We start from the raw sequence: 14,772 nt of genomic DNA, 5'->3' as shown, positions 1-14,772 counted from the left end.
GACTGGCAGAATAGAAAACAGACTATGGACAAGTATTGTACCTTAGTGATCATCACCCCTTCTTAAATAATACCTGTAATAGTTGATGAGAGAGTCACAGACAAACTAAAAACAATCTAGAAATATTTGCCACAGTTGTTATGTTCCTAGATATTTTACTTACGATTTTTAGTTGTTCTTTAAATATCTGGTGCTGTTGCATGATGGGTTTTACTTGAGTAATTTTAAAATTCCAGATTGCCCAAAGATTGGTCAGCTCTTTCCTTTCTTTATTCAGATTAATAATGATATCTTCTGTTACTTTTATAGATTTTTCTACTTCTAATATTAGACTCTCATTTACCTGGCAAATAAACAGACAATTCTTTTTTCACACGTTTTTATAAAATACAATTAATACCTCATAATATTAAACAAAGCCTAATAAAACTTCAACTATTCTAGTGTAATTTTTAAAAAATCCTAATTTTTAAAATACACTTTTCTCTTAATATTGTCTAGAAATAGGCACAGATTGACAGAACTTGTAAACTGAGGACATAGCTAAAGTTGGAGTTTAAAACATAGAACAGGTCAGTAATGACTGAATTATTGCCATCTGATGGCTGTTTTGCACTCAAGACAAAATAGAATATTTTCTGAATAAACAGAACTACCCAAAATGACCTTTTGGAGAATAAATAGCAACTGTACTTGGAAAACAAAGTAGGGGAAGAAAAGGCCACCCCTTTGTGCTGATAAAAGCAGCAGCACCAAACCATGGGAGGGCTAAAGTGTTTAGTATTTGAATATTTGGCATTTTTACCTCTTTTCAACTGATCCTCTATGAGAAATACCTGAAAACTGGGTAATGCTGTTTCTGGTTTTCCCTTTTTTTTCCCTAAGAGAAGTTGTTTTTGTAAATTATTAGTATGATCCATATCTTCTGGAAACTTCAAAGCTACGACCTGGGAAAAAATTCTTAAGGCATCAGCTTAGGGAATGGTTGCACATCTGAAATTATCATCTCATGAAGTGTTGTTGGAAAACTAGACAGTGATGTCTAGGCAGTGGAGCTGAACCCAGGATGGAATGCAGAGACACCTGGAAAAATTATCTGCAAGGAAGTAGCTCTAACATCCACTTCTTTAGAAGAATTTGTACAGTCAGTAAAGATAGCCTGCCTTCTAATGGAAGGAAAATAAATTTAATATTGTATTTGAATATTTGCTGCTTTCCAACGTGAACAAAACAGATATGATGATGTATAATATTTGTATGCATGGACATTCAATATGGTTTAGCAGATTATACTCACCACGTTTACTAAATCAAGAAAATAGCAACCCATATTTTGGGTGGAAAAAGTCTTTTTTATAGTCATTTGCCACTGAGTATTAGCTGACTCCACTGCAATTTTATTTTCAGCCTCCCTGTTTGTTGATAATTGTTTTGAATTATAGAATTCCTTCAGATTTTTAATATCATCATTCACCTATAGAAAGACATTAAAAAATATTAAAAAACAAATCAAAACTTGAGCTTCTATAATCAGAAGTTGTACAGATATGATAAATTTGAATAGCACCCTCTGAACAGTCTCCTGATTTTAAGACCTATGAGTCCCTAAAATCTTTGCAAAAACCAAATAATAAAATAGTTTTAAATAACTTGTGAACCTGTAGATGGCAAGCAGACAGGTGGCAGCAATTTGCTCAATTTCTGTCACATATCATTTCATGGATTTTATGTACCAGTATACCAATGCACTGCTTTTCACTGATCTGCTTAATATGAAGTAACTGAAGTTAATAATCAGAAGTAGATGTAACACATTTTTTTGTAGTTTCTCATGCAATAAATAAATCCTATGGCTAATTTTATCTGAGAGGTTCCATTGCATCCTCGATTTCTTTCTAAATAATAAAGAACAGCTACCATGTTACAGAACCTTAAAATGGAATCCAAATCAAAATGAAAATTAATTGTCCTGGACACCATTAGCACAGCTACCAAAATTATGTTGGTATTGAATTGATCATGATTTGAGCTAGAGCCGGTTTTTATTTCATTTTTAAATCCAATCATATGAATTAGCATGTCAATGAAAGTCATGCAAGATGGCAATAAAGGTCTCTCTGAACATATCATGTGACAATTTTAAAAGTTACATGAAGCAAATCAGTAATTAATATTCAGAGTACATATACAGAAGCACTTTTATAATCTATATAATGAGTGCACATTTGCAGAGGAGAAAAATTAAAATCAATTACAATATTTCCTACAATGGAAGCACATTTTTCAATTATAATATTTTTACAGTCTGTTCAGAGAATAAATAAGTAATCCATACCTCTATGGCTGACTTTAAAAAGGCCACATAAGTTTCTAGAATTTCTAGCTTTGAAGTAATATTTTTTTCCATTTTTTTCAGTTCTTTATTCAGAAAGTCAGCTCTGCTAGAAAAAGCTGCTGCCTGCTCAGGTTCCAACTCTTCCATATCTTTGATGATTCCCTCAGCTGCTTTCAGTTCACACGAAATCTCCTTTGAGGGTAGAAGCATAGAAAAATAGCATCATGACCAGAAATGACTTGTGAATATTGATATCACATTGTTAATTTTCATTAGGTTTGCTTTCTTATGCATAATTCAATTACTTTTTTGAAGAGAAGCTTATAATGGACATTATATCACAGAAATATCCATTTCTTTCCTAAAAAATCATAGATGTAGTTATTAAAATAGCTATTTTGAAAGCAGCATATCACAATCCCCAGAAAGAACAGTTAGAAGAGGTCTATAATCTGTCAGGGCAAAGCTAACACTACAGAAAACAAAAGTAACATCCTGGCATGCAAAAAATTGGCAGAAAAGACACTTAAAACTATTGTAAAGGCTTAAGGAACAAAAATGTGTTCTTGCTCATCTGCTGAGCTTTTTATATTGCTACTATGTGCTCTCCAGAGTTGTTTTAAAGTGAATTTTATTTCCACAGGCACAGTACAGATCCATCCCTTAGGCCCCATAAGCTGTGGCCTGCAACAAAAAAGAACTCTGCAGGAGCAATGGAGTTTTAAGTACTGAAAATACATAGGATACTCCTAAAATACACACTGCCATGTTGTTCAGCTGAGGCTGAAATGTGCACCCATGGCAAGGCTACGGAAGGGATTCAAGTGGTTTTAACCCACTTTAGATCCTGCAGTGCTGCTAAGGGAGCTGGAAAGGCTCTGGATGTGCATAAAAACAGCTCTGTGTGCTACAGAGCTCAGTGCTGTGGGGCTCTCATAAAACAGCTGCACTCCCAACATGACCCATGGAGATCTTTACAGCCTCTTTCACAGTTTCTCTAAATGGGAACTACTTTTTTTCTTTTTGGCCAGTTCATCCCTGTTCTTTGGCATAATAAACTACAGAAGGTTTTTCTCTGACTGTGGCTGTCTAGACAGCTACTAAACCTGGTGCCTCACGTAGGAGCAGCAATCCACATTTGAAGAGTCTTCCTATCAGAGGATCTTGAGATAGAGACAATGGGGGAAAACAATGATATAAGGACTGACTTATAATGTTATCAGGGGTTTTGTTCATTAACCACAGTTTTAAAACCAACCATTGACCTTTTCTTTACAAGAAACTCCCAGCCTTTCACATTATTTAGAATTACATACATTTGTTTCTAAAAGCATTTAAGATTACTACAAGTTTTTTTTACCTCTGTTTGTTTAGCCAGTTCCAGGTGTTTGTTCAAAACTCTTTCTGACTCACACAAGTACGAGCCAATCTCCATCCCAACTGCAAGCATCGGGGTGAGTTTTCTAATTGATTGGGACACCTTTATTTGAAAGTATTATTCACACTGTTAGTTTATATAAGTAGACATTATAAAACCAGTATAAAATACCCCTTTGTATAGAAAAAAATGAGGTAACACTTGTCTGTCGGTGCTTAAATTATGTTTCTGTGCATAAACCCATGATTTAAACCCAACTGGCAACTATACCACACAGCTGCTCACTCACACACCCCCCACACCGCCCTCAACCCCAAATGGAGAGAAGAATTGAAGAAAAAGTAAAACTTGTGCTTTAATATCATATATAGTCAGAAAAAGTGAGGAATTAAAATAGAAAGGAAGAAAACTACTATTTCTTCAACAGGTGTGATCAAACCCCCTTCCTGTTTGCTCTCATTTTGTTGGCAGTGCTTTCCTTTACTCTAAATATCTGAGGCTTCTGATTTCAATATGGCACAACTGCATTATAATCTAGATATTATAGCCCTGGCAGAAAGTACATTTAAAGCTTCTCTGACAAGGCAAGAGACCTATTTTTGTGCAGATAAATGTACAGAATTCCCTTCCACTGTCAGTAAGACATTATATATGCACTATGATAACAAAATAGATTATGAGGAGCATAGGCAGATTATGTCCTACATCACAGTTATTATTAGACATGTGAATTCACATGTAACATTCTTCTTAGGAAGTGGCTGCTAATTGGGGTTCAAACAATAAGCACTCTTCACTGCAATGAATAATCAGGATATGACACAAATCTCCAAGATATTCTCTAATGCAAGGCTGGGAACAAAGCGACTGGAACAAACTGCAGATTGAAAGCTTATGTTCAACTTGAGATCTACATTTTAGTGAAAATTACCTTCATAATTTAACTTTTAGCTTAAGATTCACAACATGATAGTGGCATCATTTCTACACACATAAATGGTATAGAAAGGGATCAATTTGTAGCAAACTGAATTCACATTTGATGGAGAATAGTTCATTATAAACATCATGGAAATACAAAATATCAGATTGCAGACTTAATTATTCACTCATTAAAGTTATTTTTCTGGTCTACACTCTTGGTTCCTTCATTTGAACCTTGCTAAAAGACTATACTTTTTTTATTTGAATTTACACATGGGAAACTTATTTAGGAACCATTTGTTTATTTCGTCTCTGACAAGCCATTGAAAAGGTTTGTAGCACTAGATGACATTAAACCATTTAAAGAAGGTTGTCATGTCCTTGATGCATCAATACCTTAATTAACAAAAGGAATTTTTGTAGTGAACAGAATCTAGTCTCCTCCAGATGTACTGAAATTTGCTGTGGTTCAGTTACCATGCTTATTAACCCTCAATTCTGCCACACTTCTATTTTTATCTCCAGCCAAATGAAACAGAAGACAGAAGCAGCAGAGGAAACCTGCCTACAGGTCACAGGACTGATTGCTCACTTCCTTTCCAAAAGAACAAATTATAATAGTTCATTATCCAAGCAAATCCATGCTTAATTGAACATCACTGTTAAAATGTTCTCATGGAAACAGCTGAATTTTTCAGAACAGCTTTAGATTCCCAAGTGTTGATGAGAGCATTCAGCACTCTAACTACAACTGTGGTCTCTCTAACAAACTTATTATTATTTGATTCAACTTTAATATTCACTATAGCTGAATTATGGAAACATAATGCACTGTTCATGAGTGCATTAAGAAGGTAATTGAATGCATTAAGAAGACGTGTTGTGATGGTGATAATAATCATCACAAAGTGCTGGAGCATCTCTGCTGTGATGACATGGGCTGAGAGAGCTGGGGTTGCTCAGCCTGGAGAAGAGAAGACTTTTGGAAGGCTTTATACAGGAGACCCTTCCACTCTGTAAAGAGGCATATAAGAAAGCTGGAGAGTGACTTGGGTGACAGACAAGGGGTAATGGCTTCAAACTGAAACAAGGTAGGTCTAGATTAGATACAAGGAAGAAATTTCTCACTATGAGGGTGGTGAGGTACTGGAACAGCTTCCCAGAGAAGCTGTGGATGCCCCATCCCAGAAAGTGTTCAAGGCCAGGCTGGATGGGGCTTTGAGCAGCCTGGTCTAGTGGAAGCTGTCCCTGCCCATGGCACAGGGGCTTGGAATGAGATGTACTTTAAGGTCCCTTTCAACCCAAAACCTTCTATGATGTACCTTATTCAGGTGATCTTCAAGTGAGGCAGCCCACTGTTGTTTCTTCAAAGTAAGTTCTTTATAATCTGGACACTGGCTGTTAAATTCATCTACTTTTTTTTTAACATATTCCATCATTTTCTGAATTCCTGCCACCCAAGAGCTAAAATGGAAAAGTAGAATTCTTGTTTATTTCTCGTTTTTTGCTCAACATAGAGGATGATTATGATTTTTTAAAATACATTTTTCTGTTAATTTGTATGATGAGTAACTTTAGAATTTCAAACTGCCACCCTTAAAAGAAAAATAACCCAGAGAAATATTAAAATTAATCTAAATAAAATGGATAATTACTAAAACACAGGAATAAAATCTCCAAATAAATCATTTGTCACCAGTGCCTAAGGTAGATTCACAAGACATACCCATTAATTCTCGCAAGCCTTCTTCACTGAGAAATAGCTCATTTCACTTCTCACTTTAGCTATACTATCTAAAAACTAAAATGACAAATGGAAGAGCTTAAAAATAGAGAAAATATAGAGCATACCAGTTCTACTTTAAAAAGAATGCTTTCTTTGGACTCTCAAATATTTCAGTGATTTTACAGTAGCTGAAAAAAGAATGTCATACACAATCCAAGTCAACCTTTCCTTAAAGGTGTTGTTTTAATGGGAGAAAAAACCCACCAATTTACAAAACAATGGCTTGCCTTATAACTTAAAGCATAATAGCAGGGAAGCAATTCTGAATGTGAATACCTGAGGCAGCCCACTTTAGATTGCAAAGAAGTTACCTCATGAAATTAAGAACTAAAATTTTGGTATTAACCCCTCCAACACACATACTTAGTTATTTGCTATTTAAACTTATTCATCATAGGAATTTTTATAGAACAAACATGTTCAAAATAAGTTTTTTCATTACTTTAGTTTCATCAGAAACTTATGTTAATACAGGTGCTTATTCCAGGTTTCCCACTTTGTCCTCTAGTATTAAAGGAATTTTTCTCTTTCTTCAGATAAGACGCAGAGAGTTAAATTCTGCAACCTCTAAGAAAAATGTTAGTCTGCACTACTAATATGAAGTATGGTGTTAATATATCCATTTGTTTGAATTTGATCCAAGAATTGGACACAAAGAGAACTCAAATTTTAAGTCCTTTTCTGTGTTTGCTTTCTTATAAAGGGACTTATTTTTATGATGCAAGTAGATGTTTAAAAGCCTGGATTTTTTCACTGTTCTTTAGAAGCAGCAAAACACACTTCTAGTTAGGTTGCCTACAAGTTTCACCTTCCCTCTCTAAATCACTGCTGCTTCAGATGTAAAGCTGTGCTTTTTTTTTTTTTTAATTATAATATCTTCTAAGCAGAAATCCAACCTCTATTTATTTATAGAAAATCCTGAGCAACACTTTGGCATACAGGAACTATGCCTGTAGCATTACTTGGTTTTATCGTGTTTTATAAGAAATTACTAATAGGGTTGTTTTGAAAAATTCAACTCATTCTTTTTAATGTGTACTATAGATATCTTAATATCCCCATGACATGCAACAATGGAGGAAATACCTGTGAGAATCTGCTTTATTAACTAAAGTTCGTCCCTTTTCCATGGTAGTTGCTGTGCAATGTTTAATTGCCTCCTGCAATTCCTTGTACTTCAGTGTCAATAAAGGCATATGTAAGCCTTCTGCAATAGAGATTTTATGGTAATTCTCAATACTTTCAAGACCATCAAGTACCTGAAAAAAAAAAACCCCATATGTTATCAACATTTCTGTTGTTGGAACTATCATTGGAAATTATCTGATTTTAAAACCTCTATAAACAATCTAAAAAAATACACTTGGAAAAAATATAAAAACACCATGTGTTCTTTGGACACTTAAAATAGAAACTTTTCTAAATAGTCTTCTACCTGAAAGATTTTGGAAAAAATGTTGCATTACTAATAATACTGATTGTAATTAGTCGTCTGTGGAGACGACTGCAAATATCAACATTGTTTCTGTTATCTATAATAGTTTTTAACAGTTTGAGTATTTCACAGCAGTTCCTGTACCATCATACAGCTTAAAGCCATCATGGCAAAGACCATTATATTACAGCCCAATTTTTGGCAAATAAATATTTCCCAAATACCTTATTTTGGAAACCAAGCACTCTACTCAATATACTTATAGGGGAAAAAAAAATAGTTTTTGAATGGATTTGCCATTTTGGACAGAAGTTTCAGGTAAAAGGTCATATAAAAAGGGTAACTGGGTTTTTTAATTTTCCACTTCAAATTGTTTAGCCAACTCTTTGCTTAATCCCACATACACCAGCCTTCAAGAGCACACTAATAATTTTATTATCAGGTTATTATTACGGATTTGGCTTCTTACCAACCTTGCCAGCAGCATGAAAAAACTCATTGGCCTCTTGCAGCAGGGCTTTCCTTTCTTCCATATGGAAGCACACTTCTTCTTGCAACAGACAGATTTTCTGATTTGAAAGCTTTAGATGCTCTTTTTCTGTATAGTCATCTGAAAGCAAGATCCTAAATGCTTCACCTTCCAGTTGTTCCACAGTGGAGTTCCATTCCTAATGGGAAAAATTCCACTTTAATCAATTACACATAGAAAAGTAATATACTGCATAGTAATAATATATGCATTGGACAATGTATATTGTAATAAGCCTGAAAGCTATCATGATTTAAAACAGTATTTCTACCAGGAAGGGCTTCTCAGCAAATCATGGTTTAACGACAAGAGTTTTCAGCAGTGGCATTCTACATTCTCTGACACAGTTTCACAGGCAGAAGCAGCAGTTACTGAGGTGTCTGCTGGGAAAAATGGTCTGGATAACAAAAAGACAAGAAACTTCCTGGTAAGACAACACTCTCATGGCAAACAGGGACTAAACCTTCATCTAGAAAACTTGTATTCCCTACATATGACCTGATTACCAATTATATCAGCGCCATAACATTGTCATCTTCCAATACTTGCAGTTGGAATTACTGGTATGAATTGTATGGTCAGATTTTAATAGAAATTTTACTTACATTTAAACATATAGATGTTAATGATAATTAGAAAACAACCCTGAATTTGGGAGCTTTTAACTGGAACTAATAATAATTCACCACAAAATAGGCAAAGAAAGTGCAGTTGAATATGTGAATCCTCATTTTGCTATTATGTTCTATTTGTATCATAATTTAAAAATAATATTTTACGCAGGAATGGAAAAACTGACCATAATTAGCTTAGAAGCTTATACAGAAAGACAAAAGTTCTGAATTGCTCCAGTGTGTTACAATGTTTAAATCATAATTACTGCAGGCAAGACTAATTATAAGAAAATTACTCAACTTACAACGAAATTATTCCCTGTAAGAGTATTTAATTGTAACAAAATTCATAAATTTGTTTGGTACAAGATGCCCAACAGCAGCTTTTAGGGGATCTTAAAGCAGATGTTAAACTCTGCCTTGATTATATTGTGGCAAGGCTCTTCTCTAAATTTCCACATGAGGTCAAAACCCCAATTTATTATAGCAATTTATGTTTTAAAACATTCCACAAACATTACAACCTTACAAACTCTCTGAAGGTATTAAATTTCATTAGACTCATTTGCTATCCTGTCTAAACAGTCCTCAAACTTGGTTAAATTTTCTATAAAGCAGCTAGTGACAACTTCATTTTCAGCTCTCTATTTACAAGGAAATGTTTCTACACATAAAAAGCCTAGGCTTTCCATCAACAGGATGTAAAAGCTCAGTAGAATTTTTTTGTCAGTTTCTTCTGCTCTTCAGACTTCACCATGCTAAATTCACAACAGTCTGCTTGTCAACACTAACATATTTCTTACTCATTTTCCTTGAAAGGAGCACACAACCTACTATTACATCGACTTTTCAATTTATCAGGAGATGCTTGTAAATTGCTCTGACATATTAAAGACAGGTTGAATGTGTCTCCTTAACTCCTGACACTATTGTTTTCCTCACACTAGTAAGTCTTTTAAAAACTTGCTTTCACTATTCCATTTGGCAAAGAAAATAAGTTCTTTCTAGGTTCCTTGATTAAACAGTATTTTTCAAGAGCGTTAAAATTGATGAATTAAAAATATTGTAGTTTCAAGTAAAAGACTTGAAAATTCTCTGCCTTCTAAAATATTCAGCACAAGTCTGAGGGAAAAAAATGCAGAAATACCTAAAAATTTATCTTGTTATTAAACAATTATTGTTTGATAAATGGACTTCTTTTGCCTATACAATAAAACTTACATAAAAATTCTAACTTTGACTTAAAACCGGACAAGTTGTATAAAAGTTCTTTCACTGGAATATTCTAGGTTTAAGCTTAGAAAACTTTGAAGCACATATATTTGACTTCAGATTATGGTCCATATATTAGATAAAGCAGCATTTAAACCATAGGTCAATTAAATAAAAAAGTATGTATTTTTCAGAATGTGTGATGAATTAGCTCATTCTCTCATATGCAAAAACATTCACTACTGAACTTTTTCTGAGCCCCAAATCTGCCTGCCATTGATTCATTGCATACACTGGTACATTGACAATTTACTCCTTGGGAATACTCGACAGGCTTTCTCCTTCAGGAACTACATTGCACTATAACCACTAATTTAATATTATTCCCTCAAATTACAAAGGAAATAGTGGGCATTAATATAACCACAAGGGGTTGTGAGCTGCTGTGGCAATTACCATGTGATGTGTCTTTTGAGGAGTTCAGTGAATGGCTGTAGCAGTGTATTCAACAGTGAGCTCAAAAAATCAACACTCAGAAAGAGGAAAAAGTCATTCAAAGTCTGTCACCCCCCAGAAAATTGCCAAGATCTGTTAAAAATTATTTGGCCACAAAGTGGTGCTAGCAGTTCTTTTTTACCATGTCAAGCACTTCCAATGCACATAGCAATGTAACAGCAAACAGGTAATCAGTGCCAGCAGATACCCTTTTTGAAACATGAGTTCCTAAATACGCCTCTTCTCTCAAATCTTGGTGGCAGGGAGGTAGGGGGAGCTGAGAAAGTCCTTGCAGGAGTGGGGGGCAGGAGGATCCTTTTAAAATCTGTGAGCGTTGAGGGTTTTTGCCCCCAGTTGTGATATCTTGGGCTGATTTTTGGTCTAGATAATTTTACAAGCTAGTGATAATGTTTTCAGGGGTTTTACCACCTGGCTAGGTGAAGTTCAGCTTGAGAACACAACAATATTAAATCATTCTCCTTTCTCCTCTCAGCCCAGCCCCAAAATAAGATGCTAAGCCTGTAAATCCTTCTTAGGCTGGCCTCTGAACGATTTCAGAAACCCTTTCTCCTGGCCAGCTTAATGCAACAATACATGTAATCTAACACATTGTGTGGAGCAGTTCAGGCACTGGAACTTTCCACTCTCTTTCTCCCTCTGAGAACACACAAACTTGCTCTGCATGGCTACTGCACACAAACATGTTGCTCAGAGCTGCAGTACACATGTGAAATGTTACTTGAAAAGATTTCTTTACGCTACTTTAGAGCAGTTCCTCCTTCATTCTGTTTTCAACATCCGCAGTTCGGTGCTGCAAAAACTAATACACAAAGCCCCATAACTCACAGCTTTCTCAGTTATATTTGCAGTGTGCAGTTTCAACCAGGCCACTGCTCTGCACATCATAAGCAAAACCAACAGGCTCAGTATGTCTCCTTCAAGAATTTCATTTCCCTCTGCTAAAACATGCTGCTAGTAAGAACAGCAGAAGGCTAAAGATAAGATAGTCTAAATCACAATTCACGTGGATGCATAAAAAAAATGTTTAATGCTAAACATTTTAAAATTACCTCATTAAAAAAATGGCAATGAAGTAAAAAGATATGAATGATCCATTACATAATGTATGGGAGAAGAATTGTAAGGTGAAACTGTAATAATAAGTGTTATTATTATAAGTTAGTTTTTAGATACTCAACCATGAAAGGGATTATTATACAAAATGAAAATTCATTTTTTTCTCATTTCTGCACTTAGACTCTAATTTCTAATTCAGACAGCAAATTACAAGAATAGCCTGTGAAAATGAAATGTGTGGAAGATTAATGATTATTTGGCTAAAATTCAGCAATGCCTTAGGGCACCTCTATTTTTGTGGGTGTCTCTCTCTGAAAACACCCCACAGCTTACTTATTTACTGGTTTATCTGTTTTTCTTGTGCCAAAGGTCTCTTCAGAAGAATTTATCTTTACATACTCATCTTTCCTAAACAAAAAAAAAAAAAAAAGTGTTTTCTGACATGCTACTTGGAGAAGTATTAGGAATATTATTGTATTCTGTTTACATGACAGCCTTGAAGCAGTTAACTGTTAATTATGCAAACAGGCAAACGTGTGACATTTAACAACAAAGCTTACAAGGAAAGAGATCTGCGAAAAAATCACAAGCCTGTTACTATCAACAGAATAACCTTTTAAAAGGCACTTAGTTCTACTGGAATAGTTTTTGGAAGAAAAAGGCCTCCTTGGTCATCTGGGTTATCCAAATTCAATTGCATGAAAATGGTATCATTAGGAATGGTCCTGACCCAGCAGCAGCACTTACCTGATGATAGGGCAATTGAGATACCTAAAAAAAGTTCTAAATATAGGGAATTTATTTCATACAAAGTTCCTTTCTTCCTATAGAACCATTTTCTTTAATCTCATCTTGCTTTTATGAGTGGCAGTAACCGATTTATTCTCCAGAAAACTGATATTAACAATGAAAATAGCATTTTCAATTACCTTTAGTCACAAGAAATAAACCAGCAAATAACACTTCCAATCATGTACTCAGTTGACTGACAATTGATTATGGTAGAAATGGCTGGAGTTTTATCCTTTATGAACATTAAATTTGGTAATATTAGAATAAAATTGCTTTTCTTTATTTTTCACTGCAGGGTTTAACATGTAAATTACCAGTATGGAGTTTGATAACTAAATTGAAAAATGAACTAAACAACATCAAGGATTATTCTTCTTTTAACTTATGGATTGCTTGAAAATTTTTAAATGGAAAAAAAAAAATCTAAGAAACATGAAGGCTTTGCATTAAAAGATGTAAAATTACTAGTATCATTTAGACATATAGAGATATATATCTTATGTATGTATCAAAAATATCTACTCCTATGTATGCTTGTTCACTGCCCAAGTTCATGTTCTGCTGCTCATTTTTAAAGTTGTTTCACCAACCAATTTTGGATTTCTTACTCTCACTTTGACTTCCATTTCTTCAAGCTCCTGAAGTAACTCTTCATTTTCCAGTAGCGATGAGCCTAAGTTTTGCTTCTGAAAGTAATCTCTGATGTTTTTCATATACCAAGATGTTACCTAATTAAATAATAAAAAGAACTTGGTGAAAATTTTGAGAAGCTATTGTCCATTTTTAAAATATGGTCAAGGCAGTTTCATTTAAAAAAAGCTCTCATTTTCATTCCTTTCATTTTTCATTCCTAATGTTCATGCTTTTATTTAATTGTTTGCATTTGTGTTATAACAAATGCAGAAGGAAAGGACTAATGCCAAAACAAACACATAGTGGAGTGTCTATGACAGAATAGACAAAAATATATTCATCAAGTATGACCAGCTTGTAAATTAATACAGTAAAAGAAAAATGAAGTTATAGGCATGTATAGAATAAATGCATGGTTTTTTACACAATAAAGACATTGCACATTTTCCCTTGAAATACATTAATTTTAAAAAATCCCTTTTCATACAGTAAAAGACTACAAATTGGAATACATCTGAACTGATTGAACCTCTCCAACCCTGGCTTGAAAAACCCAGTTAAGCTATTGGGATACTATTGTGTGGAATCATCTTATGTAGCTTAAAATATTTATTATATCTTATAGACTTCTTCAGCAAGTATATGCAGCAAACATATGCAGTGGACCAGTACATCTTCTAAATTCCACAGAATTACTTGCATGTATATCAGCTTGATTCATAGCAGGTACCTCTCACTTTCTTTGTAAACAACACATGATATGAATTCCTGAGTGAAACTTTGCATTTTAAAATAGTATCCAAAATTAGTTATTGGTATCAAGAGGATTTCCTCCAATCTTTCCAGTCTGGAAAATCACCACTATACTTAGATCATATGCAGCTTACAAAGAATTTCTGTGTTCAAGGTACTACAGATTTTAATAGCCCACTCAGACAATTTCTTCTGTCTTATCTGCTCATGTAGAATCATGCTATTTTTAATAAATGTAAACAAATTTTAAAAATGAAAGAACTTTTAAAATACCTTGGAAATATTTTCAGTTACAGATAAAAAAAATGTTCACATTATCTCATGAGTCCAACAGAGCTAGGAAAGTAAGGAAATTATTTTACTTCTGAGGTTTCATTTCTTGAGCATATCCTCCAGATGTGTACTTACTGGCTGAAACATTTTTCCTGGAAGCACATTTTCACAGAACATTTACTATGGGTTCAACAAAATACAAATAAATGGAGTGGACAATAAAAAGCTGTGCTAAAAGGGAAATAAAAATTTCTCTGTAAATTAGGGCTGGGGTTTTTTAAATCATGTATCTGTTTGGCAAAATAAACCGGTATTTCTGTAATGTTAGGCAGAGGAAAAAGTAATTTTTGAACCCTGTTATAGAAAAGTGTTCACTGCTTTACCATTTGGCAATATTCCTTTCCATTACAATGGGTTTAATCTGCTGGCTTTCATTACAGCTAATACCTCTGAGTGATTTCATTGTGCTACCTTAGCTCTAAAGGAATAGCTGAGAACACTTAACTGCATTTTAAGCAAGAAACTCACAGAATCTT

The 14,772-nt window shown here is 34.2% G+C and overlaps 1 protein-coding gene across 4 annotated transcripts in view; it reads right to left on the bottom strand.

The window, feature by feature from the left end:
* The window catches only part of CCDC141 (coiled-coil domain containing 141), a 59,850-nt gene that overhangs the window by 27,091 nt on the left and 17,987 nt on the right, over positions 1-14,772 (bottom strand). For all 4 annotated transcript variants that reach the window (XR_014853450.1, XM_085066339.1, XM_085066338.1 and 1 more), the window contains exons 7-14: positions 13,186-13,305; positions 8,332-8,526; positions 7,510-7,682; positions 5,960-6,101; positions 3,696-3,815; positions 2,336-2,527; positions 1,298-1,474; positions 164-343 (exon numbers count right to left, since the gene is read on the bottom strand). Coding sequence is in view for 3 of the 4 variants with exons in the window: in XM_085066339.1 (XP_084922465.1) it covers positions 164-343; positions 1,298-1,474; positions 2,336-2,527; positions 3,696-3,815; positions 5,960-6,101; positions 7,510-7,682; positions 8,332-8,526; positions 13,186-13,305 (1,299 nt within the window). In the remaining variant the exon portion in view is untranslated. The remainder of the gene's footprint in view (positions 1-163; positions 344-1,297; positions 1,475-2,335; positions 2,528-3,695; positions 3,816-5,959; positions 6,102-7,509; positions 7,683-8,331; positions 8,527-13,185; positions 13,306-14,772) is intronic.

This window comes from Lichenostomus cassidix, chromosome 7 (genome assembly GCF_008360975.1).
Source record: "Lichenostomus cassidix isolate B80296 chromosome 7, HeHo_3.0, whole genome shotgun sequence".
NCBI lineage: Eukaryota > Metazoa > Chordata > Aves > Passeriformes > Meliphagidae > Lichenostomus > Lichenostomus cassidix.
This window is presented reverse-complemented; position numbering and strand designations above follow the sequence as displayed.